At 39.9% G+C, this 19970-nt stretch overlaps 1 protein-coding gene across 2 annotated transcripts in view; it reads left to right on the forward strand.

Annotated features, from left to right (window-relative positions):
* The window catches only part of plxnb2a.1 (plexin b2a, tandem duplicate 1), a 239462-nt gene extending 227163 nt beyond the window's left edge, over window positions 1–12299 (forward strand). For both annotated transcript variants that reach the window (XM_082509940.1, XM_082509941.1), the window contains exons 37-43: window positions 125–276; window positions 536–696; window positions 3276–3423; window positions 4198–4262; window positions 4679–4754; window positions 5765–5839; window positions 6382–12299. In XM_082509940.1, the coding sequence (XP_082366066.1) occupies window positions 125–276; window positions 536–696; window positions 3276–3423; window positions 4198–4262; window positions 4679–4754; window positions 5765–5839; window positions 6382–6486 (782 nt within the window). In that variant the 3' untranslated portion in view covers window positions 6487–12299. The remainder of the gene's footprint in view (window positions 1–124; window positions 277–535; window positions 697–3275; window positions 3424–4197; window positions 4263–4678; window positions 4755–5764; window positions 5840–6381) is intronic.
* The last annotated feature ends 7671 nt before the right edge of the window (window positions 12300–19970 follow it).

Genomic DNA, 19970 nt, shown 5'->3' on the forward strand with positions numbered 1-19970 from the left:
CACACACACACACACACACACACACACACACACACACACACACACACACACTTTTTCTGCAACTTTTAAATGCACATGAGTGAAAAAAACACATCAACTTCATGCAGTCCTGTCTCACCTGCAGAAAATGCCCTGCTGGAGGACGATAACACTTTCCACCTGGTGAGACAGCCAGATGAAATTGACGAGGTGAAGTCGAAGCGAGGCAGCATGAAGGACAAAGCGATGACCAAAGCAATCACAGAGATCTACCTGACGAGGCTTCTGTCTGTTAAGGTACAGCTGTGCAGTTTCACTGCAGATGTTTCCGTCATGTCTGCGAGTTTCTGCTGCTGAAACTCGCAGACATGACGAAGTTCTCATATTTCTTAATTTGTGGGTTTTTTCTGCTTGTATTTGTTATTAGCAGATGCAATTCTGTTGATTGCACTGTCAGGACACTCTTATTTAAATTTTTAGATGTTTTTAATCTGAAGGGTCCTTTTTTCTATATTAAATAGATACATTTAAAACATTGTGTGTCTTTGTGTTACAGGGCACTTTGCAGCAGTTTGTGGATAATTTCTTCCGCAGCGTGCTGTGCTCGAGTTCCGTCGTCCCTCCGGCCGTCAAATACTTCTTCGATTTCTTGGACGAGCAGGCGCAGAGACACGACAATGTAGACGAGGAGACGCTGCACATCTGGAAGACCAACAGGTACAAAGACTCACCAAAAACACCAAGTATGCTATCCAGGTAACCTAAAATTCATCTGTGAAACAGCTCTGTGCAAAAGGGAACTCGACTCAACTGGTTGCCAGCTGATTGTATTCTGGTGTTATTTCTATATAAGGTTGCCGAGCAGTGTTATTGCATCGGTATTTGCGTTTATTGCCATTTTGATGCTTTGAAGACGATAACTTAGAGGTCGCAGACCTGGTTCCCGACTTCAATGCACAGAGGGACCATCATTAGGTCTTGCTGCAGTCTCCGACCTCTGTTTTCCCTCATTTGACGGTAACATAAGAAAGGTTAACATTTAGAGAGGTGTTTGTTTGTTTGTCAACTTGGCCCACTTGATCAGATTTTGAGTCTGACACCGCTGTTTTGGGTCTAGGATGATATCATGTACTGTGAGATTTAAATGCTGGCGACAAGAAACGTCTGAATGAGTGATCTGTGGGCCTGAAACTGTTCTAACGGCTTCATGTGGATCATGCTGTCAGTAAAGGCCTCAGAAGATGAGCTGATTCAGCTCATCTTCAAAGCTGCTGAGAATCCCGGCGTGAGATACAACCTGCAAAGAAAACCAGCTAAGAGAAATAATTATGTTGCTTCACTGCTCTGTGTGTGTGTGTGTCTGTGTGTGAGATACTTCATCAGTCAAAGGAGGGAGTAATTATGTCCTCGTCACTTCTAAACCGGGCCGTGGACCACATAAAAGCCTGATTTAATTGACAGGCTATTATCAGGGCAGATAAACGATGACGGAGCAGAGACAACGGAGAAGGATAGAGAAACTGAGAGAGATGGGGAGATTGCTTTTTTTTTTTTTTCCCTTTTTTTCCCTTTTTTTCAAACTGGCCTTGAGCTAAGCCTGTCAATCATCAGAGGCACACATACACACACATCTGAACAAGTTGGTAAATGAAATATTTATCAGTTCTGGTGAATTATTGATGGGGGTTATGGTCTGGGGAGGCAGTGAGGGTGGGGGGATGAAAGGAGAAAAGCAGCGCACATTTCGGTGCTTTTTTTCCCCCTGAGATGTCATACACTTTGAATTCTAGCCAATCATTTTACCTTTGCAAGCGTAGTAGGCGGGCCCAGGCACGTACGTTCTTTTAGAGCAGAGCTACAGATTAAAATTTCCCAAAGTGAAGTCAAAGTCTGGCTGTACTTCACAGCAAAAGATGCAAACTCAGCAGCCTGCAACAAGTGCTTTAAGCTGATACTGTGCAACACCTGGCGACGCATAGCGTTTTTTTAAAAGCCGAGAAATGTGCCGTATTTGATAGCTTGCTGCGAGACCTCACACCGGGCACATCTACTGCGGGTGTGGTGCCTGTTATCGGACCCGGAGTTAGCAACATCCCCCAAGAACCCAAAGAGTACAGTCTTGGCCCCTAGCCCTGCCAGTGTAGCAGAAATGATGACAGATGATGATGGCAGCAGCAGCCGTTCTTCTCTGCGTGAGTAGCTTATTGCTGTTCATGTGTAGTTTACATTGAGTAAGCTGACCACGTTATTACATTAATGCATGTAAGGTGAACTAGCAAACATCACCATAGCTACATGCGGCTGTCTTCTTGTTTGATGGCAGATACTCCCTTCACCCTGGCCAAAAAGGCTGAAATGACCAAAGAAAAAGTGGAAAACAGCTAAACATGAGAAGTTTTTGGACAAAGTGTGTGTTCTCCATTCTTTAAGCACTGGTTCGAGCACCGGTTCGAGCACCGTTTAAGCACCGGCACCATTTCAAAAGTACCGGTTTGGTACTGGTATCAGATAAAACCTAAACGATACCCATCCCTAGTAAGCATTGCTCCACCTGCCGAGCTTTCGGATCCATCGCTTCACATTTTCAGCTCGTACTCTGGCAAATTTTATTTTTTGGTTTATCACAAAAACAGAATTCTTGTTTTTTGGCCAACTATTGCTGAATGGACTTACAAAGTGATCCGGAAAGAGCTGCAAAGAACCATGACCCAACAAAAATGAGATGCAAGTTGGTCTCGAAAAGAAGAAAAATACTAATGTGGCAAAAACCACAAAAATGGAACCAAATGCTCACTTTAAAGATAAAGAACGGCCACAAAAAGATGCAAAATGACTAAAATTAAACACAAAAGTTTGAAGATAAACACAGAGAGAAACTAACGTATTAAATGAAACATGAATTGGTTCCAGAGATCCAAAACAATGTAAAGTAAAATTACCTTCATGAAATCCAAAATAACCAAAGTAAAACACATACTAACCACAAACACATCCAGAAGGACTCAAGAAAACAGAGGACCAAAGGACCACAAAGAGACACAAAAATACCCAAATAAGACTTGTATCATCTACGAACAGGTCAAAACCAACTTAAAGACAAATAAACTGACCACAAAATTCTTAAAAAGAGACACAAAATGGCAATAGACATCCAAAACTAAAGACGAACAAAATTACAGTACTGACATCCAAAACAACCGAAATGAAATATGATTGCCACGAACAGGTCAACAACAAATAAGAAAAATATTCCAGAGTCGTGACTTTAAGCAGCAGATGTCTTTGTGTGTCCTCAGCCTGCCTATGCGGTTCTGGGTGAACATCCTGAGGAACCCTCACTTCATCTTCGACGTCCACGTGACGGAGGTGGTGGATGCTTCGCTGCACGTCATCGCACAGACCTTCATGGACGCCTGCACCAAGACGGAGCACAAGCTGAGCAGAGTGAGAATCAGTCCGTTCAAAGAGCGCCATGTTTGTAACCCTGTGAATGTCTCTGAGAGAGAAGCGATCTGGGCCATTTTTCAATTACAACCACAACTACCCGCTGCAATTTCTCTGATTTCAGCAATTTCCTGCTATTTTAAACCAAATATGCGATCCATTTATTTATCAGCTCAGTAAATTTCTGTTTTGGACACAAGAGAAGAACCTCAGAGCCCCAGAGAGTCAGATGATGTCCACTTTTTGCCGTCATTTAAAATGTATTAAAGTAGATATTTGGTTATGCTCGGTGGATTTCTGTGATTGCTGAAGCAACCAGAGATTCTTTCAGGCAATTTATGGTTGTCAAATCAACAACAGAGAGGACGCTGAAGTGAAAGTCAGCTCTCTGTCTTGTAATCACAGTAAAGACTGTTTAGACTTTTAAAGCCACTTTCCTTTTTAACTAGCTTTCTTCTGATTGGCTGCCCCTCGTTAACATAAGATTTGAACTGCGGGTGGGCGGGACTTCTGTGTTTACAGCCAGAGGTGGCATTTTAAGTGCAGTGTAGTTTTTGGTTGGTATTTACAAAAACCTGCTTTCTGTGCACACTGACATTGTGACAGGAACGTTTTGAGAGGTAGAGGGAAATCTTCTGTTATTTGAGTATTTTTCTTGAACTGAAAGCTACATTTTCACACTTTTTGATGACGAGGAGGCAGATTTACCACCTTTTTTTTTTTTTTGTCGTGTTCATACAAACATGCTCATCTATTTTCTCTCTCTGGCTGCAGGAGTCTCCCAGCAACAAGCTACTCTATGCAAAAGAGATTTCCACGTACAAGAAGATGGTCGACGAGTGAGTTTAAACTTCTAAATATCCTCAGAGAGGAAACGTGTGTGTATATGAAATGGTGTTTTGGCTGAACAGCAGAGTGAAATTTAAAAAAATGGCAGTGTGTTTGAATGTAAAAATGTGAGCTCTCAAATGTCTTTTCATGCATCACTAACCATTTCTTTTGTACTGATGGCTCTTGTCGGTGTGGTTTGACAGATGTTTGCTTCAGTCCTTTTGGATTTTCTAATATTTGGTGAAATCACGGCTGCTGAGCTTGGAGGCTGTTTGAAAAACCCCGTAAAACATCCTGAAGGTGATGTTTTACGGGGTTCAATTACCCTCAATGGTTAATCAGGACAGCCGTCTGATGATCCACTGCGTGATTGAACTCACAGAAACCACCTGATAGTTTGTTTTGACTGTTTCTCTTTCCACAGTTACTACAGGGGCATCAGGCAGATGGTTCCAGTCAGTGACCAGGACATGAACACGCACCTCGCTGAGGTGTCCAGGGTATGAACCCACCTCTGTTTGTGCTTTGTTGCATGTTTCATCCCTCTGCAGTGCATGTGCAAGTAGTTACTACTTATAGTAACTAACAGGTGAAGATTATACAAGATTATACAGTATACCTTGACAGTCCTGGGTTGAATCTTCTATTTGCCTTCAATCTGCATTAATTCGTTGTGGCACAGATTCGACAAGGTGCTGCAAACTGTCCTCAGAGATACTCGTCTACATTGACACAATGGCATCGCACAGCCGCTGCAGATTTGTCGGCTGCTTCAGCTTCCTGTTCTTTACCAAGAGGAGCGGCACCACCCGGTGTAGTCTTCTGCTGCTGTAGCCCATCTGCTTTAAGGATTAACATGTTAAGAGATGCTTTTCTGCACACTGTGGTTGTAACGAGTGGTTGTTTGAGTCACTGTTGTCTTCCTATCAGCTGGAAGGCTTCTGGTGATTCTCCTCTGACCTCAACGGGCAGAGAACTGCCGCTTCCTGGACATTTTCTCTTTTTCTGACTATTTTTCTGTGAACTCTAGAGATGATTGTGTGACAAAGTCTTATCAGATCATTAATTTCTGAAATATTCAGACTCTTCTGGCTATGTTCAAAGTCACTTCAATCACCTTCCTCATTCTGATAATCAGCTTGAACTTCAGCAGTTCATCTTGACCACATCCACATGCCTACAGGCTCTGAGATACTCCCATGTGATTGGCTGATTTAGAGACTTGCCTTAATGAGCAGTTGAACAGGTGTACCTAATGAAGTGGCTTTCGGTGTAGAGCATCAGTATGGAATATAAAATGCAGCAAGTCAATTTTAACTATTTGCTAAACTACACATTCAACATTGGTTGAATCCTGAGCAGCTCCATCCAGTTAAGACTTGGATCCATTTATTTTTATTTTAATTAACCTCTGAGTATCAAAAGTGTGCAAAGCTTCAAAAATGTTTCTTAAGACTTGAAAGTAGATGCAGCACCTGTCTGAACTGTGCTCATACTCTCTCCTTTGTAGCAACACACAGACAAGCTGAACACCCAGGTGGCCTTAAATCAACTGTACCAGTTTGCCAGCAAGTACTACGATGTGGTGAGAGCTGCTGTCTTCAATTTATCTACCTTTGTGCTGTTGTGTGTGCTGAATCCATGAGCTACAAGGGGGACGAGAGCTGTTATCATTGTTATTTAAGCTTAAAATAAGTTGTACAGAAATCCAGATTATTATTTCACTGGACTGATATCGACTATTTTCATAACAAACTTTTCCAGTGTTGGTAAAAACTTCAGTGAGTGATCAAGATGCATTAAGTTTAATAAGCCTAAAAAGCAACAGATTTTTCTCTCATATTTGCCAAATATTGTTTTTTCTGTTCGATTTCTGTTCGAAGAGAGTACCACAGAGTGCTTTCAATTTTAAGTTTAGGCATAAACCAGTAAATCTAATATATCTGCCTCTAATATAGCGTTGCATTTTTTTTTTTTAATGCTGGGATAAAACAGCCACTAGATGGCGGCACAAGAAAGATTTTCCGTCTGGTTATAGTTACTCAGAGGATTTTTTTGTATTAACTATAAAACCTTTTACACATATTGACGTAAATATGCTTCAGTTTTAATTTTTTTTTCTTTCAGATAATCCAGTCGCTGGACGAGGACCCAGCAGCCCAGAACAAACAGCTCACCCTTCGCCTTCAACAGGTCGCTGCCGCCCTAGAGAATAAGGTCACCGACCTTTGACGCCAGACCTCGAGGAGGGTTCGGGGGGAGGAGCTTATGGATGCTAAAATACAGGATTTTGTTTTCAACACAAGGACTCAAAGGATGGCGAGCTCACGGACTCCACTGAATGTTTAATCATGTAATGACTGAAGTATTTGGCAGGGGTGAGGGGATTGGTCGGTGGATCCAAAGGAAGGACTAAAGGGGGAGGAGTTATGGGACGTCTGGAGGGGTGAGGAAAGTGTTAACGTACACCCGGAGTGGTGGAAACTAAAGTGTTGATATCTACTACACCTACATGGCGTACTTCTGCTTGGCATCTCAAAAAAGATTGCGAGGAGAGATGTGAAATGGCGCGATGTGATTACAGATGAAAGTTGTGTGAAATCAGAGTTATTTTTTTAATTGTACCTGGGATGTACGTTGGTGTACTCCTCGGACCTTGTTGTTTCTGTATTTGGCTTCAGTGTGCCACAAATTTTAATTTCATCATGTAAGGACTGAAGGAAAAACGTGCCGCACAAGAAATGAAGGCTTCAGATTTTGGGATTTTTTTGAAGAATGAGCATGAAAATGAGGCATTCCCAAATATGTCCTTTTTGGTACTCTGCTCTTTTTTGGAAGTGCAGCTGCTTTGGGCACCTTTTCTGACCACTTTCTGAAGTCTGGAAACTGTGGATGTGGGGTGAATTTCATCCTAAAGTATACAAGATTAAGTTTGAATAAAATGGGAAAACCTCTACGGTAGAGCTGGGCGATAGAACGATAACGATATGTATCGCGATATAACTTTTTCTCGATAGAAAAATTAAACTATCGCGATAGACCTCGCTGCTCTTGTCCTCTAAAAAAAAAACAAAAAAAACCAAAAAAAACCCAAAATAAACCCAGCCAATCCAAATTAAGTAGCGCAGAGCCGAACCAATCACAGCCGCAGCGTCACGTCACGTGACTTGTTACGTACAGCACAAGTGCCAATATTTAAATAAAAACAAGCTGCTGATTATTTCACATTTTTCTTGTGAGCAACGGCACATTTAAATCTTACAAATATAGTTATTTGGCTTATATCGTGATAGATATCGTTATAGCCTGAAATGAAAAAAACATATCGTGATATGAAAAAATCTTATATCGTCCAACTCTACTCTACGGTACACACCACTGACCAATCAGGGGTCTCAATGGAGGAACAAAGGACAGTGAATTCGGGGTACGAGGAGTTATATAAACCCAGAAAGCAGCAGGTTTTTTTCCCTTGTATCGTGGCCAAATGTAGTTTTTTCTCTACAGTTAGCAGCAGTATGTGTTTCTATGCTGATGATACTGTGCTTGTGACTCACAGCTGAATAATTTCATTTAGTTTGTTTAGGTTTGTTTGTTTGTGTGCAGGCTTTAGGCAGAGGCTTTGCATATCCAACATGAAATGTTTCTTTTTAATGGACTGACATGGTACCATTTAGTTTTATTCTTTTGCAAACTGTCTGTGAGGGTGTGTGTAAAAGTGGGTTTTTTTTATTTGTTTTTGTTTATTTGTTTTTAGCTAAGCGGCTTTTTTATTTACTGCAACAACAAAAAAAAAATCAAAAAGAATCACAACAGCCTAATCATGTGAACAGCCAAAATTGTTATGTTTGTGCGTGATTTTTGCTTTTATAATCTGTACAGTTTCGCTTCTTTTGCCGTACCCCTTGCAAAAATAACTGCTTTTGTTTTCCATTTTTCTGTTCAAGTCCACATGCAAGAGAAGGTCTGCTTACTTTCATGTTTTCTGAAGACAGGGTATCACAGGATCTTTGAAAAAAGCTTCAAATTTAAGGTGGTAAAGTGTTAAAATGAAATAAATCTGCTTGTTATGGCCTCTATTTTTTGGATTATGCATTAATATTGTTATCAGAGTTAAAGGATAAGTAAAGGATAATGCATGGAGTCAGTTAAATGAGACCTGGCAGCACATGGATTGTGCCTCTGAACAGTCTTTCACCTTCATCCTTATCGTATGGAAGATTTAAAAAGCATACAAACCCAAGAAACACTTTAAAAAAAAAACGTTTAATAAATGTAAGCACTATCAGTTATCTCTTAAACATATAAACTAAACTTGAAAACTTCAGGTTCACAAACCTCTGCCTGATATGTTTTGCTTTAAATGTTTTATCAGTGCAGTGCAATGGCTTATTCGTAAATATGAAAGTTGGATCAACTGTACCGTTTTTTTCCACGTTTTGGGACAAAAAATAGGAAACGTTTAAAATAATCATTAAAGATGAAGCTGGAAAAAATCCATAATATGTAATTTAAGATCAGAAAAGTGATATGCAACAATCTAAATCAAGGTCAAGTTTATTTATATAGCACAATTCCAACAGTTCATGCTCCATGAAGTGCTTTACAAACTAAAATGCAACTAAAATAAGTAAAACGCACAACAATGATGGAATAACATATAAAAGAGAATAACACAATGCAAACGATGCACGACACATGAAAGGTGTTGACACACATCTCAACACCTTTCAGCATACTTTATTACTGGTTGCTGTATCTTTTCAGCCGCCAGTCGAACACACACCAACAACGACAGGCCGTTCATCTGTTTTAAACCGGTGAGGCGTGATTGTGGATGCCGCTCATGTGCATCTGCCTCCCCCCGCGGCTGCGCTGCAGACCACGCCCCACCACACACAGTAAGACAGTAAAAACAACTAAAAGAACAACTAAGGCTGGTAAAACAAAAAATGTCAACAGTCTATAAAAATGTCAAAACCGTCACAGCAAACAATAACTACACCTTGCACTTAAGAGTTTGGAAAAAAGGCGACTGGACTTCTTGAAGTCGAGGTCATGGTATTCTGAAAGAATACTACCATGGGAGTTGGACTAATATATAAAAGAGGACTGAGAACCTACACAGATACACTACACTTTGTTCAGAATAAAGATAAATATGAAATTCCTGTCAAATAATGATGTATAAAAAATTAATCAAAATTAACAACTTTTTCAGTTTTACATGGACCTGATAACCTTCATGACCCTACAGGACACTCCCACGAGTGCTGTCGAAAACTTTTTCAAAGTCTACAAACACATAGACCTGTTGGGCAAACTCTTACATCCTGCATGTCAAGTAATTTGAGACATGCATGTAAAAGTGCGTGAAGTTGGCCTGAACAAACTAAGAAATGTCCTGTTGGAAAATCACATGACCTGATTTGCATCTTCTCATTGGTGGTGCTGTGGACATGTGGGCTTTTCCTGCCAAAGTGGGGTGTCGATTTTTACCAACACAATGTGTTCAGTGTGGGTTTGAAAGGACAACTACACAATAGTAGCTTCCTAGCATTCTGGTGCTTAGAGGCTTTTGCATCTAAAGTCTTCAAAAATAATTAGCAATAACAAAAACATTTAATTTAATGCTAAAATAAACATGTGATCAGATATTAAAATCTGTGCCAGCTCAAACTTGGATCCATCCACTATGGTGACCGCTTGGGCAATGATGGAGCAGCCCGAAGCACCTTCAGTCAAAAACTAAACACTTAGGAGTGTTTTTTGTTTAAGCATTTTAAATCTTCCATATTCTCTGACATTCATGTTCTACTTTGAGTCTGCAAAGTTGTACAATCCCAGTATTGCAGGAATATACATGCTAACAACTCCCTAAAAGATTCAGTATTTTCAAAAATAGTTTGCAGGGCAGTGAGGAAACGTGTCAGCTGTGAAATAAGAGGAACAAAAACGGCATATTCCCATTCACTGTTTGTTCATATGTTTGCGTAAATCAAAAAAGTGCTGTTACACCACAGAAGTTTAAATGAACTCTTATTTTTTCTTTTGCTGCACATTATTCATTGCCAACACAAAATCATGATACATCAGCAATATTCTTTTCTTCCTGAACCCAGACGATGATCTTGAGATGAGAGCTCGACTTATTATCAAAGATTTAATGTGCAGTTTGTAAGTTGTGTGGTCGTTTTTCAGGAGATGTTTATTTCTTGTGTTTCAAGCCTCGCAAACTGCAACTTTAATCTGTGGAGCAATACAACCAGTGCAGTGTCTCTGGTACTTGATGGAAACACTGCAAAGCTCTGATAAGAATCTGGCACCAGATGACCACCAGATATAAATGCATCTTAGCTTGTTTTCACTTTGATTTCTTTGAACCACTTTGGTACCAAAAACACTCAAAGTGCTGTGTGTGGAATTTTCTCGGACTGTTATTGCAGTTTTGTGTAAAATGGGGAACTTCTAATCTTTTAAAGGTTTTTTTCAGTTCAGATGTTAAGAAATGGAACGCACGAAGCAAAATTTGACCGGCTTTTAAAAGCCACTTTAGCTAGAAATGTTTGAGCTCTGTTTCCCATTGTGTTACTGAGGTCAGAGCTCAGTCTGATTTTACAAATACATTTCAGTCACTACAGTGAAAGAAGGTAATTTCTGCCTCCTGCCCATTCTGGGACCTTACAGCAGCTTAAAAAACTACCATATGAAAGACAAGCCAACTGGATGCGCAGCAGAGCTGGCTTGGCTTTGTGGCTTTTCTGAACTAACCCTGTGCTCAATTTACATTTATATGATAAGACCTCATTATAATCGGGATTCACTGTCTCCTATCTTTCACCAACTCTTGCTTGTTTCTGCCTTCTTTTTGCCACCAGCGAGTGCCTTAAAGACTGGAAGAGAAAGTAAAAGCCAAAAAGAAAAGGTGTCTAGAAGGATGTTCATGTTTATAGCGGGTTTAATAACCGCAAGATCACAGTGGGGGGAACAAAAGCTCTAATAAATAAGAGTTTTTAAAGTTTGCACACAACACAAATTTAATGCTACGGTCACTCTAGAGTGGTCAGAGACCGCAGTGCCACCAAAATTATTTAAACTGTGTGCAATGAACTTGCAATCTCGTTGCATTTGAAATGGCTGCTTGGAGGAGTGTCTCTGACAGCAAAATAATAAATAAAAAATATATTCAATCATCGGCCAACCACCACTTTTTTTCCTAGTTGCAAGGTTGCTGTTCAATTTTCTGTCCTCCAGTGTGACTGAGCCACAAATCATCAAACTATGGCAACCATATTGCTCTTCATCTCCCAAAGGTCTGGCAATTTTTAAAAGGAAAAGCAGAAGAAAAAAATATACTGTTGAATTTTTCTTTATCAACACATTTTTAAACTTTCCTCTGCCACAAATGTGCAGGGGCAAAGGTTGGTTCACCCAACATTTCGTTTCATGTATGAAGACTACATATGTTAACATATATTCATTCAACCTGAGTTAATTGTCACCCACAGTAAACTGCAGTTCTTCTGGTCTGTGCAGAAGTTTGATGTGAATGTGTGATGTTTGTGGTTTAATGAAGTGGCTTTCAGGGTAAAGGTGCAGAAAATGTTGGAATGCACAGGGATGTGAAGTCAGTTTATTCGTCTGTTATTTGAGGTTTAGTGTTTTGTGTTTTAAATGATGTACAACTAAAGTGTATTTGAAAAATTTACGTTTTACGAAGAACACGTGAACAGTTTTGAGAGTTTCTAGTTGTTAAAAAAAACCGCCCACTGGTACTGATGCTTTTACCAACAGCCTTTTCTTTGTACATCAGCGCTGCCATTGTTTGTCCTTGTACCATTGTTGTTGGAAACAGTTGGTTTGGAAGAACTGGACCAAGTTTAAAAGCATTAAAATGGACAGTAACAGCACTACCAGTAACCACAACTGGTCTGGACTGGACTGAAGCCCAAATCGGTGACTCTTCTTAGGAAGTGGAGAAGTGGGCAGAAAAATCCAGATCTAGGAAGTCCAAATATCCAATAAAAGATTTATACATAAGGAAAGTTGTTGTTGTGTTTCATTTTGTCATAGTGTGCCATCACACGAACAATCAGCATACAATCTTTGACTTTAAAAGTGTTTTAGTGTTTCACATACCTAGAAGATGTTGTTTGGACCTTCTGTTAACACCCTCAGATCCTTCATGAAAAATTGGTTAAATGCCTCTTGGAGTGCCTTTCAGATCTTCCAAGCTGAGGACATCACTAATACACATTTTGTTCAACACTCATTCCACTGTGTTACACTAATTATGGCAACTAGACCAACCTGTTTGTTACTTTCCTGTTAAATACTGTATCGTTTTTAAAATCCTTTTGTATACTTTTAAAATTTTAAATGACCTGGCGCCCAGTTACCTAACAGAACTTCTCGACGTGTATAGCCCCAAGAGAGCACTCAGATCCTCTAACCAACTGCTCTTAGTGCAACAAAGGCCCTGACGAAAGACTAGAGGGGACTGAGCTTTTGCAATTGCCGCACTCAAACTCTGGAATAATCTTCCTATCCATGTCCGCATGTCAGATTCCATTCAATCGTTTAAATCACGCTTAAAAACTCACCTGTTCCATCTAGCTTTTGAAGCAAATTAGTTTGGACTTCCACCTGGTCTGCAGTTGTGCTATGTAACTGTAACTATAACTGTTGCCTTTGTTGTAATCTGCTTTGCTACCTTGTGTGAAGCACTTTGATGGACACGGTCCTTTTTAAATGTCCTATAGAAATAAAACATTGATTGAAATCTTGAACTGTAAGTGAGCACTTCAAGTTGATGGTGTTAAAGTTCACTGAGCTGGTTGAACTGAGATAAAGGTTACACTGACTGTGTATGACATGCTCAGTGTATGGAGAAACTGTGACCATATGGATCATGTGACCTGTCTGTAGGTCAGGGTTTTTTTCCATCTGGTAAACAGTTCGACAGACGAAACGAAGCAGGCCTCCATTGAAGAACAGAGATTCCACAGTTCCAGTTAACTGGATGGCGAGCCAACCAAAGATCGTCGTTATTACGATCGTCCAGGCATCTTTGAAGCCAGAGCTTCGTTCCCATTTCATGGTGGGACAGATACCTGCGAGACTTCAGCCTTCCTTTTCCACTCTCAAGTGTGGTAGGACAGACAAAAAACAGACCGGCCACAGCGATCCATCGATTAACATTCATTTTTTACACTTGACTCAGAGATGCCTTTATTTTAGTTTGTTGTTTTGTAGTCTGATTTGTTGTATTAAGCACATGTACCTGCAGCTGCTGTGAGCTGAATTTTGTGCACTGTGGTGTGTTCTTCATCACCGACGTTTATAACGTGGGCGTCCGCCATTCCTAGATCCTACTGTCAGCAATCAATTGCACCAAAAATGCCACATGTAGAAAAAGTGATTTAAAAAATTAAAACTGGTATACAAATTGATATTTCATTTCTTTTTTGGATGTTGTCAGAAGGTTAAATAAACAATTTTTGAAAGTTGACTTTCCTATGAAGTCTTTCATAATTCAGGCTTTACAGGGTTAAAAATGTATTGAAAAGCATTCAATTCTTAACATTCAGACTTTGAGACCAAGGTGGACATGAGTTTTGCAGTAAAAGCTTCAGATCAACAGATCATCAGATCTAACAAGCTTACTTGGAGGTGTAAGCGACTAAGGCTTAGGTGGCGAGTTTCAGGAAAAGTGAGTGAGCAGACAGGTAAAGTCCTTCTCCCTACAGGTACACAAGTCCAAAAGTCATTGGCTGGTTTTGAACACATTACGTCAGCCGAAACTGCACAGAGGAGGTTAGTGAGGGATGGGACACAAAACCATTGTGGTGAAAGAATTCATGAGGGCAACCTAAGCAGGAGGGCTCCACCCACAGGCAGAACTGCAGAGCCCACAACTCCACCTGAAAACTCAAAAAGGCTCTTAAAACTCCCTCTAGCATCCTGAGTCCTACTTAATCACAAATATGAGTCTGTGTGAGTTGTAGCCTCAGTTTCCTGTTAGCTAACAGTGACACCTGGTGTGCTCTTGTGCTGCTGTAGTCTGTCAGCTTCGAGGTTCAACGCGTTGTGCATTCAGAGATGTGACTAGCTTGAAGCAGTCGTGCCGCTCTGACCTCAACAAGGTCAAACTCTCAGATCTAAAGCTCGCTGGATATTTTCTTTCCATTCTCTGCAAACACACGAGTCCTACTTAAGTTTTGAAATCTGCAGCTTTGTGAACAACTATATATATATATTTTTTCTGTTTTCTGAATATAAACCAGCATTTGTGAGAGACAGCTGCAATGATGTTCATTCATATTGAGAGACAAAAGAGCTTCAGAGGATTAATCAGCTTTCGTCCTCATTTATTCAGGCATCACAGGAAGGCCTGTCTGCGTGTTTCTCAGCAGAAATCTGTGTTTAATTGACAAACACACACCTCCAACAGCCTGAAGCGAGGACACGGCGAGCTTTACTCAGAGGAGCCTCCTGTTTGCAATTCACAGGAATTGGAAGTAGAGCAGGGCGATATGGCCAAAAATATTTATCACGATATATATTTGAAAATTTGCGATAACGATATAACTGACGATATAATTGATGCGAGACAAAATACAACTCCACAACATTACTAGCGCAAAAAGACAACCTTCCATTTATTTTCACTTAAACAAGAAGCTGGTTTTTATGTACATTAAAGCTTTATAAAAATGTAACAGTGCAAATGCAAATTCCTTGCTGAAAGTTTAACCAAAAGGCATTTCCAGTAGAAATGGGCTGACATATCCTGAGCATAACCATGTATAATATCCACTGAAGTTAAAAAGAGGTGCTTTGCAACATTAAACTGCAGTGTGCAGTACGTATTTTTCCGACCATAAGGTGCACGGGATTATAAGGCACATTAAGCGAAACAAAGCAGTCAGATAAATCAAACTTTATTAAACTCATTCTTCTTGCTTCCTCCACTTCTGTACCATTGATTCATTAATGTTGAATTCTCTGGCAGCTGCTCTATTCCCATGTTGTTGCAGTATATTAATGACTAACCTCGTATTGTGGATGGATTATCTCAGTTGTTCTCCTGACTGAAGTTTGGTCCGTTTACAGTATCCTGCCATGCGATTGCATTTGTCTCTAACCATGAAGAACCTTCACGTTAACTTTTATAAGTGGAAAAGTGTTAGTGTTCGTCCTCCAGCTTCACTGTTTATGTTATGCTAACATAGCTGTGTCGCTAGCGATCACGTAGCACATCATTATATACCAGCTAGCCCAACTTCAGTAACCCTACAAACGTCACTGCTGTTTAGTTTCCTGTCTTCATTTATGTTGGAAGTGATAGCAGAGCTGTACGTTTGATTTTTTTCAGAAATCTCTCAGTCAGAACATGCTATATCATGCTTAGGTAACTAGCGAAACTAGCGAGCTAACTTCCGCTAGCTTCCTGCTAACTTCTAACTCTGTTAAATGTAATAACTTTTGTTTTCATGGATGCCTGGAAGTTAAATTTTATAGTTACACCTGGTAAAGCAGCAATGCTGATCGTTTTATTAAAGATGAAAGAATTTAGACAGTTTTTAACTCTAAGTGATGCTGCAGTGTTGTTTGACCTGAAGCATACGGAGTTTAGGACCCAGATTACTCCCAGATTTAAGAGCATCTTAGTCCGACAAATATGACAATAACAACGGCCGCTTGCATGTTCTGCAAAAAAATGTGCTTTGTCGTGTATCTGACGGACAAACACCAAACCAGTTCCACATCACTGAAGTTGCACCATTTTTACAAACCAATTCTGGTTCATCTGTTTCACTCAACAATCGGCCATGTGCGTATGAAAACAAAGGCACTGCGCATGCGCGTTTTACTCCCATTCTATCGCGATATTTCATTTTCCTATCGTTGCCTAACATTATACCGGTATTACCGTGAACGGTATAATATGGCCCAGCCCTAACTGGAAGCACATCTGCCATCAAACTCCTGATAGACACTGGGCTCTGCCACGTTCATACAACCTGCACAGATGTAGAAATTATTAGTGAATAATCTGTTTTTAGATTTAGAGCAATCAGGAATTTAAGAAAACCATGCTTTCCTACACTCAACACATGATAACCTGGTGGGATTCTTGAAGAAGAAAAAAAAAGGAAAGCACAAACTTGCGCTTCCCACAGAGCTCCCAGCTGATGTGTTCTTGCTCTGAACAGATCAGCCACTGATGAAAGAAATGACATCACTGCCCCTCTGTGTTCATAACTGAGAACTGCACTGCAGCGCCATGAATTCTAAACGTCTAGATTCAGTTTTTCCACAACAAACACAAATTTATGGAGACAAATAAATCACTTATCCTGGATCATGCTCAGCACGAGGTATAGTGTCACTTTGGTATGAGTTCAACTTCACTCACCCATCAGACTATGTGTGCACATGTACACAGGTCCATAAGTAATTTGGTTTGATTAATTAAGATGTGCAATGCAGAATTTCAGCTTTAAGTGTTTAAGAATTACACCCTGAATTTGGATACAGCCTGTGAGTGCCTGTTATGGGCTTTTATAGGGCTTTGGAGCGTGATGTCACGGGGGTGGGCGTGGAAAGGATTTTGGGGGTCTAAACAAAGCACAAGCGAAAAAGGAGCGAAGGCACACACAACAGCCATGGTTCCTTCTTGCTGTGTGGTCGGCTGCAATGTTCGATCGCACGACCGGCAAGAGAATAAGCTTGAAAAGGGTTTGTCTTTTCATTCTTTCCCAACCTGGAAGCAACATGAGGCAGCTCGTGTATCGATGTTACCAAACGAAGGCGTCTAGCCTGGATAGCAGCTGTGAGACGAGCTGATATCCAGTTCTCTTCCATCTCCAAATATCTGTTGGTGCTCCAGACATTTTCATTCCGGTAAGTTCTAAATATGTTCATATCACTCTTTATAGCCTATTAGTTTTATTTTCGATGCGCTCTGAGCTCATAGCAAATTAGAACAAACATCCTACTGAGTGATTTTGCAGAACTACCTTCTATCTATAGAGTTGCTAATTATTTGGCATTATTGCAGCAAACCAGCCAATGAAATGGATGAAACATCGTGACTGGGTTGCAGCGCTACACAAGGGACCTGCTTCAAACACACCACCATGCCAATCAGATTACTTCTTCCATGTGAGGGTGAAGAGGTGACCCTTCTGGATAAGATGGTGAAGGTTTGGTGAACAGTGTGGTAGTAAAACCAGGGAAAAATGAAACCTGCTCCTGTTAAATATTCTTAAGTCTTTTGCTGTATAAATAGCGGTATTTTTTCAAAAGATACAGTAAATAAAGTAATGTTAGTAGTGGGTGATATCATGTAAACACTCATGATTTTATGGAAACATTTTGTCATTTGTAAACTATAAAAGCAGCTGGGATTTTTCTTTTTTGAGGACAGCTCCTTTTACCTTTCAATACGGATGGTCTGTTTATGTTTTGATCAAGAGCCTTTTTTGGGCAGCTGAAGAGGAGAAGTCTATGTTATGGCCAACCACTGACTGTATCTTGGTCACATTACCCAGCAAAACCCAGTATGCAGGTTCATCTGTAACAGTCCTTGTGCCACAGATCAACACTGTTGCTTCTACATTAAACAGAAGAGCAGTGGCATGGGTGCAGGTCTCCGCGACTCCGGCCTTACAGGTGCAGTGGGCGGCTTCAACATTCCCTGTGATGCTCACAGTGACCCGTGGCTGCAATGCTGGTTCATTCAGTCTTTGAGTGCAGGACCTGAAACTAGGGCTGCTCGATTATGGCAAAAATGATAATCACGATTATTTTCACTGAAATTGAGATCTCGATTATTTGATGATATTTATTTAACCCTTTAAGACCTACCATAGAACCAAGTCCGCCAGAGCTTATATTATTTTTTTACATGTTGTAGTGCCATTTATGGGAGCATTTCAAGTTGCTATACAACTGTTATAGCCCATATTTTAATAATATGTATGCATTAAGTCCATAGTAACTACATTAATTGCAAAAAAGTGCAATAAACTACAAAAAAAATTGAAAATCGTTTTTGTTTGTTTTTTTTACATATATTACTTGGAGAAATTTAAGAGGTTTATCCCTCAAAAGTTTAAATACAAAAAAGTTGCAAAAAATAGTTTACAACAGGAAATTTATTTTGAGTGTCTTCATAGTTTTATTTTGGAGATACACCAATTTTTATATACTGCAGGAAAAACGAAAAAACAATCCTATGATGCAAATTTGCAAAGAAAACAGCATGTGCATCAAAATTAACTATTTCCAGCAGTGCAATTGAGTTCTAAGCATCCCAGAAACTATTCAGAAAAGTCAAACATGACCAGTATAGGCTTTTAAGGCCTACAAGTAAAAAAACTACATTTCCGCGAAAATGATGTCACTTCCGGTTTCGGCCAGGAAATGGCGGACATGTGATAGTTCGGGCTGACGTCTGTTTCACTGTGGGAAGTGTTACGAACAGCTGATCGGATCGGTGAAGCCTGTTTCTGGAATATTATGTTTTTGTTCCTGCAAGCGCTTTTTATGCAATTTTTGCAAAGCTTTATGTGGAAGGAAACCGTGACCGAGGACAAGCTGATGGCATAAGATGTAAGTACAACTCCTCCGGTTTCATATGCAAAACAAATTATTGCGCTAGCTTACACGGTCCAGGTTCTACAGGGATTTAAAAATAGTTACACCAAAAGGAGCGTGCTGCTCTGACCGGCTTTAAAGGGTTAACAATGACTTTAAAAAATAATATAAAATAGTGTGCAACACCACTGAAGTTTTTTTTTTTACCTCTCTTTTCAACCAATGGCAGTCACTCTCCTCTCCAAATAACTTCTGCTTAGCTTTCCGAGCTTCCCTCGGGTCCTCTTAATCAGCGGTCTCCACCCTTTTTTACGCCACGGACCGGTTTATGCCCGACAATATTTTTACGGACCGGCCTTTAAGGTGTCGCGGATAAACGAGGGGGGGGGGGCTAATAATCGGCTCACTCATTTTTAATGATCGTTGAAAGCCCAGATCGTAATCGTGATTAAAATTCGATTAATTGAGCAGCCCTACCTGAAACACACACAGACAAAGTTCATTTAAAGACAAGAACTATGAGCCAAGGCCAACATAAATGTGTTTTATCTACTTCATCATAAATGTAACAAAGTGTTTAGAAAGTTAGCACATACATGTAATTTTTCATTTCTTTATGTGTCCATCGCTGCATGTTATATTCTAAATCTGCCTGTTCTCTGTCAGAAACCTGCCTGCAGAAAATGAACTTAAAGTATGTAATGTGTAATGTAATCACTTTAGAGATGGAGAAAGCATAAAGTGACAATTATGAATCCCTTAATATGATAAGGAGATTCTGCAGGTCATTAATCAATGTATAAAATTAAAATAAAATGTATTTTTAATGACACAAGATACAAATATGTAAGCAAGATGTATAATTAGAATTATTTATAATAAATATGAATAAATCATTGCAATTTCTTTAACCATAAAGAATAACTAAATCCTTCAGGACAATGTCACATCAATGCACTGAACTATGTTATCCACCTAACAGCCTCCACATGTTCTCACTGTAATTTCCCCTCATGAATGAATTTATGCTGCACTAATGTGAATGTTTGCAGGGAAATCAAACGCATTTCACTCGCAGTACTCGAGCTGACTTACCTTTGTTTGAATGA

The sequence above is a fragment of the Aulonocara stuartgranti genome (genome assembly GCF_965226115.1).
Source record: "Aulonocara stuartgranti genome assembly, chromosome: 17".
NCBI lineage: Eukaryota > Metazoa > Chordata > Actinopteri > Cichliformes > Cichlidae > Aulonocara > Aulonocara stuartgranti.